General features: G+C 40.7%; 1 protein-coding gene across 2 annotated transcripts in view; it reads left to right on the top strand.

Moving 5' to 3' along the window:
* Positions 1-27253, top strand: part of nkain2 (sodium/potassium transporting ATPase interacting 2) — a 78683-nt gene that overhangs the window by 27114 nt on the left and 24316 nt on the right. For both annotated transcript variants that reach the window (XM_020642044.3, XM_029278938.2), the window contains exons 2-3: positions 13400-13537; positions 14604-14684. In XM_020642044.3, coding sequence (XP_020497700.1) covers positions 13400-13537; positions 14604-14684 — 219 coding nt within the window. The remainder of the gene's footprint in view (positions 1-13399; positions 13538-14603; positions 14685-27253) is intronic.

The following is a 27253-nucleotide window of genomic DNA, read 5'->3' as shown; positions in this document are numbered from 1 at the left end:
AAATCATGCATTTGAAGAAAACAGTGGTGTACTAAAAGTGAATAAATCTTGTGAAGTGCTGGTTTGATTCAAAAGGACTCCTCCATTAGAGACATCAAGTGACCAGCGGAGTAGGGCGGCACATCTCAGATAGTACTAGAATGTGCTACACAGCTGCACAGAAACTGCACTTTGTGGACTTTGCTGAAGTGCGTGCCGGCTGGCACTTTGTCCAATTTACATGCCAGATCTTAGTTCTAAAATAGACCGAACTCTGACCGGCTTATTTAACTTTGCTCTTATAAGCTTTAAAAAGCAGGAACATACAGCCGGAAATGTACCAGCTTTGCGCCTGACCACACCTCGTTTTACATCCCCGGCGCCAACAGGGGTGCAAATACATTAGCTATTTAAACAATGTGAGTGCTGTGCCTAAAAATGACAACTGTGTGAAGTGGTACATGGAAAAGACACCTGCGCTATGCTCCAGGACACTTTGCGACAGGCGTACGATAGGGCCCTGCATCTTATAGCAGTTATACTTTCAGGATTTATGATAATCAGAGAAAGCTGCGGCTGAGAGGAAAAGAAAGAGAACAAAAAAACATCTGTACAAATTGCCTAACTCTTGTCCTCTGTTTTAAATATCTGCAGCTATAAAGCTCTCTTCAAATTCTTCAATGTACAACCATGGAGCATGGCATAATTTGACCCCAGAAGCACAAAAAAGAGATCATGGAGTTCTGAAAAAGTATCAGAACTTTATTTTGAAACTCCCCTTTCATGACTGAGTTATATAATCAGATTGATAGCTGTACCACAAGTTTTTATCCATCTGCTGTCTGCTCCTCTCGTGTGCCTGTTTGCCAGAATTGGTCCAGTTTACATCAAAGCAACAGAGCAGATAAAACATATCGAGACAAATCCAAGCATTTCACTCTCTCTGCCTTCCTCTGATAATGTCAGCAATGTTCTTTGGTCTGGCTGGATCAGACAAAAAAAGACAGACTGTCAGGCTGATAGAGAAAGAGAAGGCTTTCAAAGGCAGGCATACAAACAGATGGACAAGCTTTCCATCAAAGACATTTCATTTGTTACTGCAAAAGTTTCATTAACAAATGGAGACAGAATATCAGAGAGAGGGTGACCTGTCGAGGGAGACAAAGAAAAAGAACAGAGGAAGAGACGGAAAAAGAACGACAGGTGCATTTCTTCCAATACTGTGTATTACATTAATCATAATCAGTTGGTCAATCGTGGTAAATTACTGTAAAGAGCTTCTGCTGCAACCGCCAATTATTGCTAATGACAGATTTAGCTCACCATCAGCCCAGGGCTGACACACACACACACAAACACATAAAACACACACTTTCTTGTTGTAATGATATGTGATTGATAGTCTGCAGAGAGAGAATGTCCTCCAGCTCTGTGCATGAGCGTCCATGTTGTCTGGCTTTTGTTGTGAGTGTGTGCTTCACTGTATGATTTGAGATTTGTGTAGACTTGCATGTATCAGGATGAATTGTTGTCTGTGTACCATTCAGATTCCACGGCTATAAATAACTCTCTCTCTGTCTGTGTTTTGGGATGGGGACATGCCATCAATTGTGCCTTGGAGTTTGACAAAGGGAACTTCTTTAATAAGCTCCAACTAATTTAATTGGGTGAATAAACCATTGTAGGCTTTGTGTCTCTTAGTTTTGAGTCATTTCAGTCAGATACAGCCCTTTTTTTATGGATTTCTCGATTATGCAATACGGTGATGGATTATATGCCATGACCACTTTGGGCTTCTGTGCGTGTGCTTAAGACACTTTAGGTTGTCTAAGCCCAAATCTTCCAACCGTGCCAGGGCTAAGGAAGTGTATACTGTGCACTCACAAGAGTCAAATGAACTGGACTTTGGGGCTCAAACATGCTTGAGCACACTATGGATTGCCTAATGCGAGTGTGGCCTAAATTGGTAATGGTAAATAACCAATATCATGTGGGGTACAGTAATTTAATTTGAAGTCTTAATTTTGGTAATCATCATGAGCTTCAATTTTCATTCATTAAATATATCCATGGTAGTTTGGCCACTTAAAGAAAGAACCAAATACAGAATGAAATAATCTAGAATTAAGGTTATTCCAGAAAAAAATACATTTTTAATGTTTTTATTGTTTTATGGTAAAGAAAGAGCGGATTGTAGCTGACAGGAAACCAAAAAAAATAATGGCTGAAATAGAGTTAGAGGGGTGGACAGCCAGACACAGAGGGGGAAGATCAGTAGAAATACCAAACTGATTAGTCGGTGTTTCTGACATTTAAATGCCACGTTTACATAAAGAAATGTTTCATCGGAATATTAATCACTCTATTTAATTCACAGAGAGTTGTGAAAATGGATCCGTGGGGCTTGTGACAGGAGAGAAGGACAGAGGGAAGAGGCTGTGATGGACAAAATCTGAGGGAACAGAATTTAGTAGAATGATTCATTATTAATGGCAATGTCACAAAAATGGCACCCACTGTGTTTAAATTCGATTGGAGCGTAACTCTGAAGCAAGTCTTACCCTTCTGTGTTATTAGACAAAGATACAGACATCTTGATTACCTTTAAATCCAATGGTGTTAAACAGACCATTTTCTTTAATGGCTTTCTTACAAGGTTCCACAAAATAATAGGAACACGTGTTTTCAGCCGACAGTAGGATAATCCAATGGAGATTTAAACATCTCGCAACGTTATCTTTTAAGTCAATGGTCCGAACACTGTGCTACCAATCTAGTTATTTGCCAAAATCAGGTTGTACCTGGAATCATCTTCATCCCCAATGTCAGGCGGAAACAACTTCTCAACATGTGCCACCATTGTGCTTTGATACTTTTGAGTGGACCCTGGACATATTCCAGCATTGAATCACTTTGTCAGTGACATTTCAAGCTAAGAGTAAAAGCCATGAAAGGTACTAGAAGAAGAGAAACAGAAACAGAAGAGTAACAAAAAGAAAGGTCATTCTGTATTTTGCACATTTGGTTAGCTACCAGGAATAAGCTACAGTCCAACCGTCTGTCTTTGCAACGATATTCCATTTAAACAAGTCTGACATCAATGTGTCATAAATTGCTGTTAGAATTTGTTCAGGTGCTGGGGTATATTATTGTAAATTAGGCGAGAAACTGGATTTGCCTGTGAGCCAGGAGATGCCCATCACAGTTTTAAGTAGCCTGTCTAGAGTATTAGTCAAAAGATGAGTGACCATAATGACAGCCTACGACTGTTCCTCTACAGCAAAGCTTTCATTAACACAATGCCATCTCAATCCACCACAGTCGTTGACACACCAGTGTACTTAAATGGTGTTGCTAACTGGGTAACACTGTTCACATGCTCTGTTTTTCCATCTGACGACAGCCGTGACAACTAGATATGTGAAAACTGACAGAATGACATGCTAGCAGGAAGGCAAAACATAAATCAAACGTGTATAATATAGGGTGTGAAACAATATGGTTTGGGACAAGTGTTATCTGAATCTGATTTGTTCATCCATTTTTTTATATGAGTAAATGGCTGCTCATTAAAATTATGAAATATGAATAATAATCTTTCTTGGCTGCTAGATTAAACAACAACGTTAAAAGAAACCCAGCAAGAAGACTATAATGTGTCCTATACCCTGCATTTGATTGCTTAAATGGAGAGTCAAATTCAGTTTAACCCGACTAGTCTAAAAGTTAGAAAACACTCAAAACTGTCAAAATGTATTCAAAATTGTCAGTTGGTACAAAATGTGGTTTGCAGAATGTAGCAAATGCTAGCAGTGCTAACCCTGCCAGCCTTAAGCCCCCCCTGCAGCTGAACATCAACATACATTTGCTAAATGTGATTACACATGGCTCCGGTCAACATGCCAATTAAACCTGACACAGCCCACATACAGCCGTATCTCCCTTTTCTAGTTTAAAATACTGCCACACTAGTTCAAGAGATGCTATCTGTTCACTGTGCTCGTTTACATCCGGGCTGTAGAGGAGTTACAGCCAGTCTATGGCTATAGCCCCGGTTAGTGCCAGGCGGCTGTATTACAGTTTTAGCATAACATTTGTCCGTCATCGATGGCCAAAGTTGTAATTAATTGTCATTGACTAATAATTCTGATGCCAACTAGTGATGGTGATGTTGAACCATTTAGTCAATTGAATGTGCACATCACTAATCAGAACAAGACATCTAAACAAAATTAAATCCGGCAAGATTGAATTTCCTAGTATTGTTTTGGATACATGCACACAGAGCTCAGGTTTATCCAAACTATGGTGCATATACAAAACTACTTAAGTTTGTTTGGGCAAGTGCCAAATGCAAAAGCTGCCTGAAGTCTTTGTTCTTGAATGTCTTCCGATGTCCAGAGGTGCTTTTTTTACATTTTTTTTTTTTACATTTTTTCCTACTTTCAAGACATTTTGAATGACCCAAAGTTTTCTGAATAACATGTTAATGACCTTGTGGCTATGACTTCTTGAGCTAATCAGTTCAGCTTTTGTGTGTTTTATTTTTGGCTTGGTAAGAATTAATTGCAACTCAAAATCCAATGTTCCTGTCCCTTTTGTGTAGTCTATATGGTGTACTCAGTAGGATCAGCGCATGTCCAGTCTCAGACAACCAGGAGATGTCATCACTGCCTAAGTTGATGGTAAACATTTGTTCTTCTATATTGAGAAAGACAATACTGTATATTGTCAACATGTAGTTGATCTTGTAGATACATATTCAAAGCTAAATCCAACAGTAGATATTTTTCTGCCATGATAGAGCCCAAAGGAAATCAACCACAGTGATTGCACCCTTAAAGACCCCATGATGGTCTCATTGTTTTAGAAGCTCTTTAGATGTTGACTTTTGGCAATGCAGGTGTTGTATTCTGACCTGCATGTAAAGTGATTGATTTGTTCTCATTGAGGAATATCGCTAAATTTGGCCCTGATTTGTCAGGCCGGGGAAACTAACTTTTCTTTTTTGGTTGTCTAAACATCTGCTGCAAAGCTTTTGGCCAGAACTTCTTGGGGTTTCATGTAACACAGATCTTAATCACACTCTCAATCAACATCAGAACAAAGTTGGACATCTACTTCAACTTTATATCACCAGTAGTTCTCAAATGTCCTCTGATAAGGGGCTTCTTTACTACTGCTTCTTTAGGGAATCCTCTATCAGGTGGAGAGTTAGATGAGAAGAACAATTCAAATCTTACACCTGTCCTGTAGCCTGCATTTAAATGTAGCTAATAGCAAGGATTCAATTTAGCTGTTGAGCTAACAGGCTGCTGGCTGATGCTTCAAGAGTGGTATTGAACTTGTTGGAAATATTCCTCTTATTAGTCTCAAACCACTGTGGATACATTTTTAAAGCAGTTCAAACCAGGATTTTTCACTTTTTGTTGTTGTTTGTTTCGCATCTTTTGATTTTTTGTCCAAGCCTAAAACATTAGTGTTATCATAGGACAATTCTTTCAGGCACTGATATTTTTCGACCCCCTGTTGTGATTTTTAACCCCGACTTCAGCATGTAAAGCTGCACAGCCACATGATGAAATGCGATCAAGGAACGAAAAATAAAGCCGTATCTCCTGAGGTATCTTAATAATCTCCTACAGCACTCTGGAAAGTCCGTACGATCTGGACATTTTAGAAGCGCACCTCAGGGTTAAGAGGGAGCTTAATACTACTATGAAGAGATTAGCTAACTCATGCAAGCCCAGCATATCAGCTGTATGAATCAGAGGTATGTAACCGAGGCCTGCTCCCATGAAAGCACTTTTATAGGTTTATGACCAGAGAGAGTGTATCAGCCTAAGGCCGTCGTGTACTACAAATTTAAGTGGTGACTCTCAGTTGAGTTGTGCAGTCTATCTATAGCTGAGTGACTTTTACAGATATGACTGAGTAGTTGTGATGACAATGAGAGGGGAAATTGAGTATTAAATGGACAGATTTTCACGGATATTGTTTTTTCTCTCCATATTTATCGCTCATGTATTTTAAACCTGTTGCACCCACTCCTACCCTTTTCCTTTTCCCTTATATCCTCTTGTGATTTCCCCTCTCTCACTTTAGCTCCGCACCATCTTCCCTGCAGTCTTTGCTCTCTCTCTCTCTCTCTCTGAGCCCTAAGTAGCCACAAATGGTCCCTAATAGCCTCCAATGGAGATGAATTGATCGTCGTGCGAACCGAATCAATAGGAGATTGCTTTTTGCTGCACACAGTGGGATACTGTGCAAGCAGGCGGCCTTAATTAAGTTAACAGTAAACCAAGATTTGCTTCTGAGTTTTACTAGGAGAGTAAAGTTTACAATGAATACAGGGACTGAAAAAAAAAAGTTATGGTTTTGAAAAAAGGCCATATTTACTTCAATGTGTTTTCTGATCTGTTGCTACTAAGTCGTGATGCTCCTTCGCTGACTCACAAAATGTTTGTTGGACATTTTCACACTTCCTCTGCCTGTTTTTCCCTTCACTCAACCCCTGCTGCTCTCTGTACCACCGTTCCTGTTTCTCCTCCTGTCTTTCTCCGGCTTCTTCTCACTCCATTCCTCACCCTACTCCCGTCTGACCTCACATCCCTCCCCCCTTTTCCCTCCCTCTCTGTCGTCTATAATGGGATGAGCAGCAGAATTTGATCAGCAGTTTTTTAAAGGTCACAGAACCAAGCGGGAAAAAAAATCAGCCAAAGCGCCAAGGGAGCAAGGGAGAGGAGGATGAGATTGAGGAGGGAGGGGGAGGAGAGGCGAGAGAGAGAGAGAGAGAGAGAGAGAGAGAGAGAGATAACATGCCAGCGGAGTGGAGGATGCAGGGAGCGGAGGAGGGAAGGAAGGAGTGCTGGAGGAGAAAATGCAGCATGAATAGCAGACAGTAGGTGGAGATGGAGAGGATGGGGAAGAAGGAAAGAAGAGATGGGAGGGGGGAGATGGTTGAGTAATGGAGGGGATAGAGGGAGGGGGCAAATGGGGGTAATTTGTTGTTTTATGACACATCAGATCTGGAAATAGATGAATGCTATTAAATATGCAGGAGAGGAGAAAAGAGGAGGGAGAGTGCTTGGTTATGAGGAAGAAGAAAAAGTAAGGGAGGAAATTAGAGGATTAGTAAAGGAACGAATAAGAGGAAGGGGCAGGGGTGTTTCCATAGAGCTGCTGTGGGTGACATGCACCCTCTACTGAAATCTAATTGGCCACCCATAGGTGCCACACCGTAGTCCTAAACTATTATCAGCTACCTCAGGGATGGTGCTTAGTTTCGTACTAACTTAAACTGCTTCACACATCGTCTTTACAGTTTCATGACATTCAGGTGATAATATTTTCAGGACTAACGTTTACACATGGTCCACTCGGGGAGAGATTGGGATGTTGGATGTGCTCTCATAACTTGATGTCCTTCAAATTAGGAGGAGGAGAAGCCGTCCCTGAGGGTGTCTGACTTACAGCGTTAAAACATGTTAAGGGATATTCCTGCAACGCCAACACAGCAGTTTAAAACAATATACAGACATCTGAGGTGAGCACCCAAGAGTGTAAGGCAGAGAAACTTCGCTGAACGGGAATGATGTCATCACTCCACCCACTTGCTCGAGGTGAATGTTTCAGACTATTACACCTGCTGCGTTGACCTATCGGCTTAACCGGATTTCATGAGGAATGGCAGTAAAAATGTCTGCAAGTGAGAGTGAACAGATTTGGACATTTGCTTTCACACATCCATCTCGGCTGAACAACGTTAGGACATTTTCAGGATTGAATGTATGTGTATGTAACTGGGTTTATCGGGCTGGGTTGCAGAAAGCAGCTTCAACAATATGTGGCATTTCAATCTTGCACTTTTTTTTTTCAAAACTTTGTTTGAAAGTGTGACTTCTGGATATAGCGTTCTTCATTCTTTAAAAATCAGTTACAAAAGATGTATAAGTTGCATTTCTTTTGTTTCATAATTGTAATTTAAAAAGACATGTGACTTTAACGAGTAAACCTAAAAGTTACAAGTTAAAGAAGATGTGATTAACTGACAGAAATGGGAAATACATTCTACTTGTAGGTGTGTGTGTGGGTAAGTCAGTGCCTGAGTAAGGCCCTCTCAGTCCAAAAATCTGTACATTCAACCCTGGGCAGATGATACATTTTCATTCTCACACCCTCTTACTCTCACTCATCTCTTCTGCTTTACTGTCAGATCTTTATCACCCCTCCATCTTCTCAGCTCCTCTCATCAGATGTCCTAGCCTGTCTCTATCGCTCCCTCAACATCTTCTTCTTCTCTTTGAGATAAAAGACACTTTCATCCCTCTGCAGTGTGTCATAATGGTCATGCAGTGCAGCTGTTTCCCTGTCTGGGGCAATAATGATCCCTTGATATCATTCCATCATCTATTATCAAATAGACAAAAATCTTTCTCAAACTCACTGAAGACTCTCTCCTCGGCTCGCTCTCTGCTGTCCCTTTCATCACCCTCATCTCTGGGCCGCTGCCAGTCGATTCCCTGAGCATTTCGGTGTCTTTTTCAATCTTTTCAGCTACATGTCTGCATGCCCAGTGACACACAAACACACACAGAAAGGTGTTTAAAGAATGATATATGATATGATATGATTTTTTGTGTCGCATGATAATGTCTGTCATAATGTAATCCACTCTTCTGATGATTATTTAGCTTTAATTAATGTCTATAAAAAGGCATCATTAAGCGTGGGCTACAGCCACTGGTAAAAAAAAAAAACATCATCTGGTTTGGTTTGAGACAAATGTATAGATAATTACTCAAACTGTAATGTTGATCGGGAGAGCTGCTTAACTGCCCTGAATCCTCGAGCATTTTGTTCACTTTTAATATATAAGGCTTCACATTTTGACATCGTGGTCCACCTGCTACGTGTCATTTATAGTTAACAAGTATCACATCTTCCTGCTAGCTACCTGTCTGAAATTGAAACAAAGCAAGACAGTCATTCTCTGAGTGTCTTCTATTTCTTGCAAAAATGTAATTTTTTAGTAACTTAATCATTCAGCTAATTCAAAGCCAATCCTATGGGCATGGCTTGCATTGCAGATCATTGATATTGTGTACATTGACAGTTGGTTTACTTTAAGCGAGCACCTTGCAGGTTGGAGGCCGAAATAACGAAACAAAATGTATAGATTAATATACTACAGTGGCTCCTGTAGTAACTTTGGTACATTTGTATTTTCTCTAGTGTTAAAAATAGACAACTGGATGGTAGATTAAATGGGGGGTGGGGGGTCCCACTGATTAAGGTTATGTATAAAAAGCTGGTTTTGTCAATGGAAAGGAAGAAAATAAATGCAAAAGATAGTCCGTTTCAAAGAGACCAGGGACAGGTCAGGTTGTGGTGTGATGAGATCAGGACAGGTGTCATGGTGACTGGCCGGCATTAGCTAGGGATATGTAACAATGTGTTCATGTAACAACATTATAAAGTTCATCACATATCATAGGCTTTCACAAATAATCAGTATTTTTAAGTGAACCTGATGCCCCGTGTACTGAACAGACTGCACATCAGTCTCACACAGTCCTGAACTCGTTGACAGGAACATTTTCTTCCTGTTGTAAATGAGCGCCACAGAGCACAGCGGTTTTCACAATATTGTTTGAAATGATATGAGCCTAAATTAGGAGAGCCATCACAGCCATATCGGTTACTGCTAAAAAGTGTGTGTTTCATGTGATCGCACATGAACAAGTTCACACGCTGTGACCCCCGCTCCCCCTCAAACAAGCCAGTGATGTGATGCTCTACTCATGTGTGAGATCAGATAATGTGTTTTCACAAGTCACTATGTGTAAAGTTGTCTTTACATCACAGCTTAGCTAAATGAATCTTTGTGGTTTGTGGTGCGATTCTGTTTTAAGTTCCTGTTTGTCTTTTTAGACATCTGCTGTGTTTAGTTGCTACTGCTTAAAACACTTATGCTGATATTGGTCTTTCATAATAAAGGCTTTTAACCAAATACTACCTGGGGACTTTTTAATGTGAAGAATTTGTTGGAAAGAAAATCAGTTTATTATGTTTTTAACTGAGCTTTAGGGGAGCTACATTTAGCAGTGTTTATCAGTAATAGTGTCGGGTGTTGGAGAATTTACAGCCTCTCCTTTGACAGTCACAGCCCTCCTCTGAGCAGAGTCTGAGCTGCCCGGTTGGTAAAAAAAAAAAAGTGTTTTTAGAAGCTTTCCTGCAAGAACTGTTTCCTCTACTTTCGTGCCTTTTTGTGTTGAAAAACATAAAAATCAAGGATTAACTAATTCTACAGCCTTTATCAGACAGGCATTCATGTAAAAAAAGAAAATGAACCTGCAAGTTGCTCAGCTGTTGTAAAGGCCAGGGTGACTGCTTCAACCTACAGCAATGTGTCCATGTTGTATGGGCAAGGGACTGATACAGAAGGGAAAGGAAACATGCAAATGATAGGTGCACAGCTAACAACACATTTGGGAACTCGTGTAAACATGAGCACACGCTTCAGTCCATGCTTACAAAACAGTGACAAACGGCGACTGCAGAACCACAACAGCTATGAAAACTTTAACTCTTCAGTCATAACTTTGATCTCAAAATCATTTTGACTGCAGAATCCATTCACATGGGCACAACATATACCTTTTTTTTTATAAACAAGCTGAATTTGAAAAAGTTCCTGCTCTGCGCTTTAGGCAGCAGCAGAACTGAAATGAACATCTCAGTCGGCAGCATCAAAGCTTGTCGCAGCACCTCCCAGAGGACGTGGCTAGCCAGCTTGAAGCTCCACCTGTACAGCGCCGAGGCTTTCATCAGCTGCACATCATCACAAACCTGCCACACCTGCTAACATAGCTGCTGCTATAGGGACTGTAGTTGTCTACAGCGCTCAATCTCTTCCCCCCCCCCCCAGCTGCTGAAAGAGTGCAGAGTGACTTCACACCTTATATGAAGCTTCTGGGATTTGACACATGCAAAGGATGCTGGGATTAAAGCAGTGGGGTCTATGTGAATGCTCTGTCTGGCAGTGACTCTATAATAAAGAATGATGAACTGAAGCAGCTCAAGTTAATGTTTTGCAGCTGAGCCAAGTGATGAGAATTTTACATCTAAAGTGAACAGATGCTCTTGTTCTCAATTTGCCCTTCATAGGCTTCTGTATTAACCCAGGTTAGAGCAAATCTTTTTGGACTATGTGTTAAGGATGTGTGTTCTAATAACCAAGGGAAATCAAAATGGATGTTGCCTTTAGTGTAAAAGCAAGATCTGTATCCCTGCTATCAAATTTTCTCGCCACCACTTGTGTTTTGTGTGAGTTTTTTGGGAGCCTGTGCGTCCCAGCTGGAGTGAAGACTGTTTATATTATTGGAGATGAAAGAGGGGCCCCCAGGGGCCTCCGTAATAGGCTCGGAGGCCTCTGACTTCTTATAATGTCCTCCGTATGTGTGTCTGTGTGTGTGTGTGTGTGTGTGTGTGTGTGTGTGTGTGTGTGTGTGTGTGTGTGTGTGTGTGTTTTCAGGAGAGGCACAATTGTAGCACTATATAATTGTCAATGAGAGAACACACTTTTACAGAATCAAATCAAGCCAATATAAAAAGAAACACAAAGATGGAGCCTGTCCAGCACAAAAAGGGTCAGACACAAAGAAACAATGTCTGTCACACACACACACACACACACACACACACACACACACACACACACACACACACACACACACACACACACACACACACACACACACTCACACACCATTCACACACTGTGGTGCCAGCTGAGCCCTGTGTGTCCAATAACAGCAGGTGCTGTCAAAAGCAAACAGCAGACCTTCCCTGACATAGGGACACACACACACACACACACACACACACACACACACACACACGGATGAGTGCACACTCCACACACTCACTCATACAACCTTCCTCTTTGTGTAACTCTCACATCCAATAAAGACTCTCATAGTTTAACCTAATGTCTGATAGATGCGGTTTATACAAGGTTACAGCTTATGTGTGTGTTATAAAGTGTGTGTTTATGTTTGTGTCAGTGTGTGTGTGTGTGTGTGTGTATGTGTGTGTACACCTGCTATTTGGCTGTGATAGGCTGTGGCCTGCCATATGGGCTCACATTAGGGCCATATAAGCTCAGCCATCCAGAAGTGTGTGTGTGTGTGTGTGTGCGTGCGTGCGTGCGTGCGTGCGGGCGTGCGTGCGTGCGTGTGTGTGTGGAAAGAGAGACAAACAGAAAATAAATCGTGGTGTTCAATATGTAGTGGCGGTCCTTTCTTTTCTTCTTTCTACTTTCTATTTCTGTCTACTGTCCTGTTCTCTCATTCTATATTTCATTTTTAAGCCTTCCTTTCTGTTGTTTTTGTTCTCTCTTTCTTTATTTCCTAATATGCCACTTCATTTGTCTCCTGCTTTCTCTTCCACCTCAGGTCTCTCTTTGTGTGTGTGTGTGTGTGTGTGTGTGTGTGTGTGTGGGTGGGTGTGTCAATATATATTTAGCAGTGCCATATCGTCTGCTGTGCTGACTTCATTAACTGTCTCAGCATGAAGCTCCAGCAACAGAATGACAATAAACCTTCAGCACTCTCTGATACACACACACACGCACACACACACACACACACACACACACACACACACACACACACACACACACCGCCTGATTACAGTTTACTTAATAAATATGAAAGTGATAATTGTAGATAGATCCTGGTTACGCCCACAGACCTTGGGGAGATTTGAGTCAACTTTTACAAAAAAATCCTACACGGACAGAAAAGGTGAAAATAACACTCAGGATGTTTGGATGTTGACGAATCCTAACTTCTATCTATCTGATTGTAAACCTGTTATATTTATCTCTATTACTGTAAAGGACTTACGTTAGAACAAAGCTGTCTTTATTATTTACGATCAGTTACACTAGTGTGCATGTGAGAACAATGAGTCATTTATTTCTTGTAAAAGCAAAACGTAATGATGATTCATCAAATATAAGCAAGAGACATATTGAATCAACACTATGTCAACTTGTGCACTGAGTAACATGAAAGGAAACACTCCGCCTTAAAATGTCCTGAAGCTGTGAAATAGTGGTCACAGAGGTTACTATGCTCAGGTCTGGTTAGGCCTGGAGCAGTGTGAGTGCTGTCCAGCGGGGGACTGGGGTCAATAGTGCTTCAGCACGGTATGGGGCATCTGGACCTAGTGTGAGTGCGCCCTAAGATATCACTTTTGTACTGCTTTATTACACCTGCTTCCTATGAGTGTTTGTAAGAAGTTGTCTTGCTGACACACCCACCAAGTGTGATTAGTGATGTAGTGAAAACTACTTACCGTTGTTTGTTTGTTTGTTTTAATCTGACTTTGTCTTTATTTCTTCTTCTCTCAGGTCAGCGTGTTGGAGCGTCAGGTGATAGATTTCCTGGGTTACCAGTGGGCTCCCATCCTCACCAACTTCATCCACATTATCGTCGTCATCCTGGGCCTGTTTGGTACTATTCAGTTCAGGCCGCGATACGTCACTGGGGTAGGTATCTGACACACACAATCATTGGAAACAGACGTTTTGAACATCCTCAGATTGTCATTAGCCTATTCTCGGCTATCGTGACAAAAAAATGTACTGCTATGACTATTTTTTGTTAGATTGAAGTTACAGTTACTTTTCAGTTGAGCGACTAGCTTGTCTACATTATACTGTATATCTGTAAGTGTTCAAATCCTTATGAGGGATCAAGGCAATAAATGTGTGTATCTTAATCTTAATCTATCGATCGATACAGATCAAACATGGAGGTAAGAAAGATATCGGCAAATTTGTCTGTATCTGTTTTTTTCCTCCCAAATATAAATTCCGGTATCGGCCCGAAAAACCATCAGACCCTAATAGAAAGGTCTTTAACTCCCCTTTGTTTCCAGAGCAATATGAAAAATATGTTTGTGAATGATCCACTGTAAGCTTAAAGAGGGCCCTGGAAATGTGCATAGCTGTGTGAGTTTACAGTATATATTAAAAATGATGACCCAGTGTTCATTAATTATTTATAGAAATGCCTCCTGATGGATCAGTTGCAGATTGAAGTGAGACGTCAAATAAATAATCAATTATGAATAAAGAAGTTAGAACAGTGGTGTGGAATGGGAGTTGGAATAACTTGCCAAACAGAAATTATTCTCTCAGTTGATAAAATAATTTACTCTCACAAAACTTAAAGAAGTTGCCGCTGCAGGCTTAAGAGCAGCTCTCACACACATCATTTAAACCCCCTCCCATCCCTCTAAAAGATCATCACATGCACACAAGCACCACACACACACACACACACACACACACGCACACACGCACGCAGTCCTGCTATCTATTTTCTCTCCCTGTCTGGTTTGATCCAGGTGATTGGTTGCTCTCTCTTCCGTTGTTTTTATGTCCCTGCATCTCAACAACATCAAAAGTGAAGCCTCCCCGCGCTCTTCCTCTCCATCTGACTCGCTCCAAATGCAACACATGAACATGCTTCTTTAATTTCTCCAACAAAGCCTGTCAGCTCTCGTCTGCTTCACCACTTTCCTCTCTCCTCTCCCTGTTCTTTCTGCAGTACGCGGCCTGGCTGGTGGTGTGGATGACCTGGAATGTTTTCATCATCTGTTTCTACCTGGAGGTTGGAGATCTGTCCAGGGTAAGAAAACTGCAAATTGGATTATTTCTACATCCTTGTAAAGTTTATATGCTGTACATGTTCGTAGTGAATAGTTCTGGAGTTCTGGAGTTAGCATGGATGTATATATGCGCTTTGACACACTTGTCAGATGGGGGGAAAAGGCTTGCAGTAGTTTATTTTGTTGTGATAAAAAATAAATCACATGAAAAGCACATAACCAAAATGATTGATGTAAGTTACAGGTAACGTGTGTATATCCAAAGCTTGATAAAAAATAATAATACCATGGGGCCACTGACTGCCTCTGCAACAGGTATGGTGCACAAGTTCCTTCAATGGGGATTTCTTTTTTTACTCAAAAGGATGTTACATCATGGAATGTTTTCAAATGCTTCATATATCTTTACAATCCTTGCAACTCAAGCAAAAGGGTGATGTCTGCCTATGTATCTGTTGGGCACCAAAATAGAATAGCATTATGTTGCACACCCTATGTGCAGAAGCTAAAGTCATCAAAGCGGGCGCCCTGAGCTCGCCTCTGACCTTTATTGCGTCACATGTCATTGGGGGAATGACACTTACTGTACATGCCCTAAAAGAAGCTTTCTGACTCCGTCATCCGTCATCGCTCCACTAAAATCATACAATCTCCAAATATAGCAACTTTTCATCAAATTGCTTGATATAAAAAAAAGTTTATTCCCAGAGTAGATACATGAACAAAATGTTTCTTAACACTACATAACTATGAACATTCTTTTGTTTTTGAGATATGCTCATTTTCATTCTCTGCTTTCACTGCAATATAAAAAATGAATGTCCAGCTGCTAATGTAGTTTATTTTAGATCCCATCAAACAGGACTTTGTAAACAGCAGTCTGCAGTGGCTGCTCCTGAAAGGTCGTTTTTGTATGGCTAGTCACTACTATACCAAATGTGTGTTGACTACATTACCCAGCGCTTTAGCTTTTTTTAAACATAATATTCAGCTAAATCCCTGTGAAGATTTTTTAAGATTTACTTACACTGAAGGCTTTCTGCAAACTGTCACATTATGCAAAATGAAGAACAAACTGCTGAGAACAAACCTTGACTTGGAATAAACTCACGACTACTTTCTCTTTCCTGATGAATCATGATTGAGAATACGTTGGGTTTTTTTTTCAACCAGAACTCACTGACCCTGCTATCTTTACCAACATATCTGCTCTCTCTGTATCTAGACTGTTATCTTTTTGATATTCTGGCTTCAAGCCCATGTTTCTACTCAGCAAAGAAGTATCTCTCTCTCTCTCTCTCTCTCTCTCTTGCATTAATCTACGACCGTGTGGTTCACAAGCAAAACCTTCCGGTGTGACAAAAGCCTGAGGATTTATGTTGCTGCTCTGACCGCGAGTAGCGAAATTGCTGAAACGGCTTTTTCCTTGTCTCTTCTGACTGGAAGGGTCAAATAATGCAAGAGTGATGTAAGTGTAAGTTCAGCTGCTATGATCACAGGGAGCGAGACTCTGCCTGTCAGGAGCTACTTCCATATGGAACGCTTACTGACGTGAGAGATTTAATAGATGTTGAGACCCATTTAAGACATCTGGATAGAGCATAAAATCCTTTCCAGCGTATTACTTCTTTGCTTGTATTGTTAGTAAACACTGATAAAGAAACAAGACATGAGTTGAGGCTCTTCACATGTTTACAAAGCTTTAACCTTTCAGCAGTACAAATCAGTTGATTTCAAATACTGATCACCAGCGATGATGACTATTAATTAGAGCCAATCAGAGCTTCATAAACAGAAGAAATCAGTTGATGAGGATGTTGATTATGGCTGATTATGTTGTGTGGTGGGCTGTTTAAAAAAAAAAAAAACTCCACAATTGGCTCTTAATTACTCGTCTGTTTGCGAGTTATGCAACATGTCTGCCACCAGTTTACATAAATTGCTGTTACAGTTGAAGGCACCACATATCATCGACCCTTATCCTCAACCTCTGTCTTTTTTCTTTGTTTTTCATCTTTACCAGCACTACTCCTGTTAGTTCAGACCAAAGTGTAATTGTCACATATTCTCTCCTGTTCAGTCTGGTGCTCACTTATCCCTCCATACACTCATCCCCAGTCTGTTCTCCAACACACACGCAGGCATGCATGCACGCACACACATGAACAGACACCAACACTGTGCGCCTTGTTTAGTTTGTTTTGCCATCCAAACTGTGGCTAGAAGTTTTACAGAGAGACAAAAGGGGTCTTTAATCCCTCAGCCTTCTGCTTAGAAACCTGCAGCTTTGTTGATCTCTGGTTTTAATGATATGTACACCTCTCACTGTCCCGGAGGTCTTGTTTTGGCAGTACCAACAACAAACAAGGCTCATGTAGGGGAATCGTTGTTTTAGGTTTTGCTCTAAAAAGGTTGAGCCTGTCTGCCATTTTAGACAGCTGGAGAAGTTTCATTATAATGATTCAGAGTGAAATGAATGTATTGTAACAAATTATATCACAGAATGTATCTTTTATAATGTGTTCTAAATGTATACTAGTCGGTATTTCTCTTCATTTAGTTAGAAGGCGTACGATCAACATCACCACAGCTGCTTTCTAACGAGGGTGAAGCAGCCACTTAATTAAGGACACCCTTATCAATTACCCACTGGCCAATCAGAGGGAGGCACACTGGAACCAGATGCTGAACAGCTTGTTTTTAGGACGAGCACAGTTTGCATGCACCTCGCTCAAGGGCACATCAACCTTGACCCAGTTACTGAGGCAGAGGGGAGCTACTCCCCCCCCCCCCACGTGCCCACATCCACCAGCTGTTGTATGAGATATGAATTCATCACCTCCCATTACAGGGCTTGTTGACTGACCTAAGGGCTATTATTACACTGGACCACATGTGAAACAAGTGTGGCTATATGTGCAATTCTATCAGAACAAAGTAAGCCCCAAAGGATGAAGAAACCAGAATATGTACGCTCTGTTACAAGGAGTGTAAAACAAGATAGCTCAAAATAAGAACAGTTAAGTTTATTATTTCTGTGTTACTAAGCAACAATGGAAAAAGCCATGACAACGAGGACAATTAAGTAAGGGAGCTGCATGTACGACAGTTCAGGCCTCCATGTCGTCCATTAATTCCTTATACTGGACCCCTCGTCGAGAAGAAGAAGAATACTTTGTTGATCTAGCGAGGGGAAATTCAATTTTACACTCTGTCATTGAGACATTGGGGAGTCGGGGGTGCGTGCTCAAGGGTACCTCAGCAGTGCTCAGGAAGTGAACTGGCACCGCTCCAGACGCTACCAGACCAATTCCCAAACATGGTCCACACTGGGACTTGAACCAGGGACCCTCTGGTTCCCAACCCAATTCCCTACATTCTGAGCTCCTGCTGCCCCCCACAAAACGATTGTTACCCGTTTTTGAAAATAAATGTCAAAAGAACTACTTTCATCTGCGGTACATGAGACAGAAAGCAATCAAAAAATCAACAAGACAAAATCTGTAGCTTTGGTGTTTGAAGACAGAAGGGTGAAGGGTGTCAACCAATCGAATCTGCTTCCAGATTTTTCTGAATGAATCGATATTACAGGGTTAACTTAATTAAACGTTTTAGCTTCTTGTCTCAAGCATGATTCACACACTGGACAATATTCAAATGAATACTATGACATGTGAAAGAAAAGCAAAACCTCTAACCACTTAACCTTTAAACATCAAAAAAAAAATAGTCCCACACATGTCTTCATCATTTATGAATTAAAATGAGACTAAAGTGTGAAATCAAAGGATTCAAATATGATTAAACTGACTGAGGAGAAAGATGAATCAGTTAAAAGTTGAGATCTAATGTTCTGACAGGCCAACACACACAAAAAGAAAAACGCAGCACAGGTTTAAATCAAGGTCACAAAACATCAAGCAGACGTGGTTACGATAGAAATCAAAGAGTAAGAGAAGTTTATGCTATAGTGACATACTTTTCCTTGCCTCTTTTTATGTATACTTCTCACTGAGCAAACTGAATCTGAATAACTTGTCGGTATTTGATAAGGGTAATGATGGTGCTCTCTGTGCTTACTGTGATGTAAATGAAGACCTCTTAATCTCCCTCTCTGTTGCTTTCAGCTTCTTCTTTTTTTTTCCCCCCCGTCTCTGGTCCTCCCTCCGCCTGCGCTTTGACTGCTTCATCTCCATCTAATTCATCTTTCCCTCTCCCTCTGCTCAGCCTATAATCAAGTCTTCTTCATGTTGTTCTGCAAAGTACCCGCCTTGACAATCTGTCCCATGCTCCTCTTCACCTTCTCTCCTAATTTTCATTCACTCTCCTTCTCTAAATTTCCAAAGTCAGGACTTGAGGAAATGTGTGCCCGTCAAGAAGCCCTCTGCTATTTATGGTCAATAGCAATTCACAGTGCGAGGCCTTTATGTATCGTCCAGTGAAGAGTGGCAATTTAATACATTACTTTACACACTCAGGTCCATTACTTTGGGGTCACAAGACAAAAGTGTTTGTGACAGACTCTATTTTTCTTCATTACAGGGATCTGACATCTTTCTGTGTTTGAAAGAAGCAGAGATCAGCCTCACTTTGATTTATGTTGTGTTATCAGTGCCTCTTGGATTTGTGTTGTTTGCTTTGAAGTAATTTCACAGTGCCAACACCCCGTTTTTTTTTTACCCATGAATCAAACCAATATGTGCATCTACAGTGCCAGCAGTTAATGTTTATAACAGGGCTGATCAGACTGTTAGAGAGTTACATGAATACTTAAAATCTGGATTTTAAAGTATTAGATCTTAGATTTGGATATTGTAATTGAAGTCAAGAAACTATCACATACAAAAACAACAATTCCTTTCAGAGTTCGCAGTCCCTAATTTTAAAAGTGCAGACACTCCTCAAAGATAATTAGTTCGGCTGGAGAATTACAAATATTCTGTGTGTTTTATTGAGTGATAGTTTGAAATATTACATCTGAATTGTGTGAAATTTGCTAAACACCTGACATTTCCTCTTGAAATGAAAAGTAAACTACAGACAGCAAGCGTGAAGGTGGAAGAGGGAGCGAGGAGGGGGACATGCGTCAGAGTTTGTCGTCTCAGTTTGACGTCCTGATATCAGACGACGGCCAGATGGACAAACTTCAGAGGAACACACAGATCATAATGACTGAGATGTGAGAAATCGTTAGCATGAATGTCAGCATGACATGCGGGGTACATTGGTGTGCCAGTGATGAGTCAATGGTATTGTCCCACACACACACACACACACACACAGTAGGGCTGAAGCTAAATGTGGATGTGACTGAAATTTCCCTTTCAATCATTTTCCTTAGCTTTATAGTTTGTGTGGAAACCTCAACCAGAGAAAAATCACAATGCAGCTAGAAACACTAAATGCAACATTTTCAATGAACATGAGGTAGCATGTATTTCAAAGAATATCTCTGTTAGATATCACCAGCGCTTGATTCATATTTGTTCATTGTGTTCAAGCCTGGACATTACTTTGGTCAACTGAGATTGTTTTAAGTATACCATATAAATAAACTTCGACTTGACCATCACGAGTCAGAGGTCTGACCACTGTACATGCAGAGTCTGTGTGTCCCCTGCATGTAAAAAGGTATTTGCAACAGGCAACGCTGATTTGAAATGAATGTCCATCCATTTGCAGCACCTCATCCTGGTCCACGTTAATGCTGTGGCCTCAAATACGGACTGTTAACGCCACAGAGGTGTCGCTGATTGTTAACTTTTAGCTGTTACACCTGCAGCACTCTTTGAAGTGTGCTGTGAGTCACAGGCAGCTCTAGAGGATGAGTTGTGGTTCAGTTAGAAGTGTCACTCACGGGGTGTGTCATATACAGTAAGTAGCGCTATTGACCCTTTGTTGGCTCTCTGATTGGCCCGCTGACTGACCAAACAAGAGAGCCCCCTCTCTCAAACAACTGTTTGTGGGCTAATTTGGGTTAGAAACACTTTGCTTGGGCCAAGTCTTTTCAGTGCATGGCACGGATATTGTGACCTTCATTTTGTTACTACAGCATGGTTAAAAAAAAAAAAAAAATTGTTTTTTTTTACATGGTTAAAAGGTGTGCTTGAGGCGTCTGCAAGAGTGACTCAAGATATCCACATTGTAATCCGGGAGTTTTTCCCCCTTCATGTTTTATGCGCTCACTGACTAAAACACAATGAAAACAAGAAGTGCCCTTTTTCAATTTGCATTACTACTTACCCTCGCTTCTCTTTATAGCAACACCAACTTCAAGTTTGAGAAGGATATAAACCCTTCTAGTTATATGGCCTACATGATAGACTAGCTAGTTAGGGTTGAACAGAAAGAAACATTTGTATTTTATTTTAATTTCTGACAATCAACAGATCAATTAATTGCTTCATGGCCTTGTGACAACATGTCTGCCTTCCTGAACATTTTCTATCTAATGTGTATCTTTGCCTTCAATACAGCCCATGTGGAGCCCCAGCAGAATAGATAAGGTGTGCATCCTGCCTGACAGTAATTTAAGTTTAAGCCTGAGATTCATAGCACATATCAGTCTGTCACACTCCCATCCTCCCTGCCACTCACCACTGCTCTATCTAATACAGCTGCAATGCCACCAAATTCATCTTTAAAAAGATTTCTCTGATGTGGCGTTCCTGACAGATTTGGAGAGGGGCCTGTGGAGAGAGAACTGTCAACATGCTGGAAACACTAACACACACACACACACACACTCATACAAATGAACAAAAACACACACATACTCTCACACACGCGTGCACACACAAACTTAGACAGCTCACTGTCAGTAGTCCACTGTGTCATATAAAAGATGCAACCACCCTGTGGGCGTCAGATGACACACAGATACAGACACATAGATACACACATACAAACTGGGCTTAGCTGTCAGTCATTGACTTAGGGGCAATGTGCAGCGGGATGGTTATCCCACATGCTTTTTTGCATACTGTACGTGTGAAAGTGTTTCCATAGTGTGTCTAAGTGTGTGTATAGTGGGTTTATTTTTTGTCTATGCTCTGCCAGCAGCTTGAGCTGTCATTCGTTATATCAGGCAGAAGAATTGGTAAGTGTGTGCAAAGAAAGTCAAAATAGTTTCCAAACAGCGCCATTTGAATCACCATACCCATCCAGGCATCTAATTTCAGTCTGCAAACACACGACGTTTCTCTGACAGAGAGAGGGACGAGTGACCACAGGGAAAATGGTAAGATGAGATAAAAGTGAAACATGGAGAGAAGAGAACAGAAGGGAGAAACAGAAAGTAAAGAAGACTGAAAGATTGGGGGTAGAAGAGTCAGGAGCAGACAGAGAGACAAAGAGGTTTTGACAGATGGAGGTATGATAGGAGCTGCAGGAGATGACATGTTATGGGATGAAGCCTCATGAGAATCGGTGTCCTTTTCATTAGAGGGAAAAAAAGAGAAGATCGAAAAAGAGAGAAGTAGAAAGCAAGAGCAAAAGCGAAGGAAGACAGGATTGCTCAAATAACGGGAAAATCTAAAATGTGCCTTTGATATCTATTTTATATCACCTGGGCGAGCTTTTTACTCCCAGATAAATTTTTGCCGGAAAAAAAGACAGTAAATCAAATCCAAAACCACCCAATTCATTTCAAATGGAAGTAGAAAAACAGATTGCTGGGGCTGGTTTGAATACTGATAGTCACTTAATTTCACTCCCTTCAGCATTCATTCTGCACAGCTGATTGAGACGATGAATGAGAGGATCCCACATCATCAGTGTTCTAGTTAAAACATCCACCCTGACTCACTGAGTTAATGCATCAGCTCTGACTGTGTGTGATCAATGGGATGCATTTGTTGAAATCATGGCATGAAATTGCCTTTTTTCCCCCAGCACGTCTCCAGTGGGACATTCCCAGCAACCAATTTGATCATTCAGAGCTGTTATAACTGGTGTTTCAGTTTGATTATTCATTGTTACTGTATTGTTTCATGTGCAATGACAAGTGTTAGTTTGACTTGTTAAAACAGAAAAGGCCAATTGAACATGGATTGTCTTTATGGTTGGAGTAGATAATTGGGTTTGTTTGACTTGCTTGCTGCTATAGAACTTGTTCCAGGGTTAGGCAGTTTCTGGTGTTATTTAAAAGCCTTTCTTTGTAATGGATCTATAATGACTGTGTTAGCAGTTATATTGGATTGAAACTGCTTATTTACCTCTACTCCTTATTGTAATGTGTTTATCTTAAGGGTTTGGTCAACTGAGCTTCCTCAGAATAGAGTCTGAAGGTTTTTTTTTTAAACTTTAACAATAAATGACTTTTCCAGGATACTCCCAACGTGGGTCACATTTTGTGAGTTTTGACCATCACTTATAATTATCATTGGATACAAGTATTGGTTTAAATCAGGGAACATGGCCATGTTACTGTACTGCATTCATTCACATTAAATGACCACATTATGTACAGCTGATCAAACATAATGTTTCTAACAGATAACTACCATTCATTTTAGTTTTCTTTTCCATCTATTTGTGTCCATTTTGCTGCAGTTTGTCAATCTTGAGTAAATATCAGATCACCTGAATGCTTCTGTTGCTTTCCCATTCCTACTCCATTTAGATCGCAAGTATTCAAATATTATCAATCAACCTGGCTTCTATATTTACAACATTTAGCAAAAAATAAAATCACGGTTATCAAAGATGATTGTTTATTATTACTATTTACAGTACATGTGTTACTAGGATATTGTATATTATAACAGAGTAAATAGCGATGGCAGAGAGCACTATGAGCTCCTATTGGGGAGATGTGTCTCTGATGGCGCTACAAACTTCAGCCAAATATTCACATTCCTATTAGTTCTGTTTTGATCTCTACCAGTTGCAAAGTGGAAAACATCTCTTTGAAATCTAAATGCTCCAGTCTGTTATCCTTTTGTTAACTCTGTCTGTCATTCAGTGCCGATGAGCTAATGTTTGTCAGATCATCCGAGCATTTTGAATAAAATTAAGCCACAATGTTGGGGGCCAAAGAACACATAATAAGCAAAAAGATACAAGGCTCACTTCATTTTGTGGGAGCATCAGAGTGAGGGGACAGTTCTCTTTGTTTTCATCACAATGCCTTTCACATAACAATGTCTTTTGTCCGAATATTGATTCAAAAATATTGATCTCATCAGCATTCTCTTGCAGCTGCTTTATTGGTTTATGCTAATGTTATTTTGTTTAATTTCTTTTTCAATGCAAATAATAAAACCCAAGCTGTGATTTACTACACTTCTGACCTCTTGCTCCAGGTGTGGCTACATTGGTTTTCAGCAAGCCAATTAAACCATAGAAAGCGAATTAGCTAGCCCCCCCTTTCTTTATGTGGATCACACCTGGGGTACGGGGGGTAGTTGTTCTATAATTACCCCACCAACCTGAAAGCTCGGGGGGTTCAAACAGTTCTACATTGAGGCATTCGCTTATAGACGTTAATAGGTTTGGAGTGGTTAAGGTCAGGGCCAGGATCTTGAACAGACTTCATCTTTTTTCACCCCCCCAACACACAATCACACGCACACACAAACAATTCACTAACACCCTACACCAATTTGATAGGAGAGAAGTGCTTTAGGCATAATGGGTTAAGGCCTCCTCTCACTCCCATGGGAAATCACAGCAAAATAACGCAGGGAGATGCACCGTGACTGATGGTATTGGTGTGAAATAACGCAGCCAGAGTGACATAGAGAGAGAGCCGCCAGCGAGAGAGAAAGAGAAAATTATCAAAAAGTGGGATGGAGCTAGAGATAAAGGTTCAGTTAAATAGAGTGAAAAATTGACTTTAGAGAGAATAAAGCTAATATCGTCCCCTGCCTGGTTTTCTGCCCTTTAGTCTGATGATGGGCTGATCTTTTTTGGCTGCCTGCTGGACAGACAGAATATCAAACTGACTGCGGTTGTTTGTCAGAAAGTCGATTTGACTGTTTTATTCCATGTCGGTCCGTCTGCCTGTCTTGTCTGTCTGCTGCACTACGTGAAGGCTTGGAGTTTATACCAGAGCATGTTAAAAGGTGTTAGATTATGTGCGAGGAGTGTTGTGAAGTGTGTGTGTGTGTGTGTGTGTGTGTGTGTGTGTGTGTGTGTGTGTGTGTGTGTGTGTGTGTGTGTGTGTGTGTGTGTGTGTGTGTGTGTGTGTGTGTGTGTGTGTTTGTTTGTGTCTCGGGAGCAGATGCTGAGGCACTCGAGGAGAAAAAAATGGCACTCCCTCCCTTTGCCCGCTTTCAATCCGTCCAGCCATCCAGAATATTTGGGTCAAGACTTTGAAAAAAAAAAAAAAAAAAAAAAAAATCAAATTGTGTCAGTCCTCAATTTGCCTTGGGCGTTGTTACTTTAAAGCCTGTATTATTTTAATTAGCTTTGGTCTAGTGTTTGAAAATTTGGTAAGATTGAGCCTGAGTCGACTTTATCAATACCAGTCTCAGTGTGTGCCTCCAACACTTTAATGTGGAATCTGTTATCAGCAGGTGTGCCAGTGAATGCATCAATCTGATACTATAGCCAATTAGTTTCCCCAAAACAATTGACAGGTTTCAGGTAAGATATCATCATGTGACAATAACAAATAACAACAGTGGGATGTCATTCAATGTAATGTCGGTCAAAGCTTGCAAAATGTGATGGATATCTTTTTAATCCTACTGGTATGAAAGGGGTTCTGTGTACCTGCAATTACTCAAGTCTAAATATGTGTAACAGTGTGGTGAAGAACGTCTCTAGTGTTGAGTTTGAACTAGATATTGAATTATCCATTTGCACATCCTGTAAAAACAGGGTCAACTGTCAACAGATCACAAAAACATTGTGTTTATGTCACATGATCAGATTTGGTTGCTCCATTATTTGACCCATTTTTCTTGTGCCTCCACAGTTTGGAGCTGTAATTTTTTTTTTTTTACAGCACAGATTGTAATTGTTAACCTGCTATTAAATGTAGCTCCAGGTAGCTTTAAAAGGTAACATTACTCTGACCATCAGACTATCAGAGGAAATACAATTTTCAGCTGTCTCTTCCCCCTCCATCCCTCCATCTCTTGGGACTCAAGCACAAAGGAAAATAGAGAAGTGGGAAATTGAGGGGAAATTGAGAGCAAGAGAGAGAGAATGGTGGAGATCGAGAGAGAGGAAGAGGTGTAGACGGAGGCAGGAGGAAAACAGATGTGGTTCATTGAAGCGGCACTAGCCCACAGTCAGAGACAAAGACCTGAGAGCGTGAGTGCATGGTCCTCGACTAGCACACGGGAAATTATAGACTGAGTGTGTTCGTGTGTGTGTTTGTGTGTGAGACAGGGAGAGAGGAAAAGAAAGAGGAGAGCGAAACAAGGAAGAGGAATGAAATATGTGGAGGAATGATGTGGAAAGATGGAGACTAACAGTAACAAACGGTGCTCAGCAGGGCACACATATAGGCACAAACGCACACAAATACATATACACAGTGTACAAATAGAAAGACGACGCTTGAGAGTACTTGTAGTAGTAGTTTGAGATTGCGAGCTAAAGGGCCCATTCATCACCAGGCAGATTGTTATCTCCAGATTATTTTGCAGATACGGCTTCATCATCCTAATGGGATAAATTCTGCAATGCTAAACAAACCACTATATAAGATCAATATATCAATGCCGGAGCACGGCTGAGATTGAATTGTTTAGTATTCTACTGGTGAATGTGGAGTCATTTTTGTCTGCATTGTGAAGCCTTAAACTGTTCATGTTTGGATGATTTATTGTTATAAAAGCCACTTGGTCCAAAAAGTGCACTCTGCTCATTTAGGAAGTGAAGGCTTAAATTGCAATATGTGTTTTTATATTAGTATTTTTCCATCCCTGGTGGAAGAGGCTTGTTGTGGTGACCCACTGCAGCTGCATGAATAGAAAGGAGGTAATACATTTTTTTCTGTTGGTACCAGTCTTTTCCAAAGCTGCATTGCACACCCTGTGACCTTAGTGAACTCATGCACAGACACAGTATTATCACACACAGCTGAATGGAAGCAGAGAAAAAAAACAGTAGATGCTGGTTCATATTAATAATCCCGAGACAAACTCGGGACATTAATAATTATTAAATGTAATTTGGTCATTATCTACAACGCTGTACAGAAGATTTAGCAGAAGATTTTCTTTCTTCATGCAAGTTCGATAAGGAGATTGATACTGTTTTAGATGCAAAATGATGATTGGCTGACGGTTACCTTAGCTTAGCATAAAGACTGGGAACAGGAGTACTCTGCAGAAATAGCATCAGCTCATCCTGCTTGGCCTTGATGACATTCAGCTAAATTTGGCTTTCCGTTGATAATTATTTTGTTTCTGTGTGTGTGTGTGTGTGTGTGTGTGTGTGTGTGTGTGTGTGTGTGTGTGTGTGTGTGTGTGTTTGTTCGAGAGGCTCATTAGAAAAGCACTGATAGAGACTGTACAAAAATAATTATTGCCAGCCCCTTCAAACCTCTTTTCACAGCTGGAGAGAGAGAGAGAGAGAGAGAGAGAGAGAGAGAGAGAGAGAGAGAGAGAGAGAGAGCGAGAGAGAGAGA

The sequence above is a fragment of the Labrus bergylta genome, chromosome 15 (assembly GCF_963930695.1).
Source record: "Labrus bergylta chromosome 15, fLabBer1.1, whole genome shotgun sequence".
In the NCBI taxonomy this organism is placed as follows: Eukaryota; Metazoa; Chordata; class Actinopteri; order Labriformes; family Labridae; genus Labrus; species Labrus bergylta.
The sequence above is the reverse complement of the archived record's forward strand: the minus strand, read 5'-3'. Positions and strand labels throughout refer to the sequence as shown.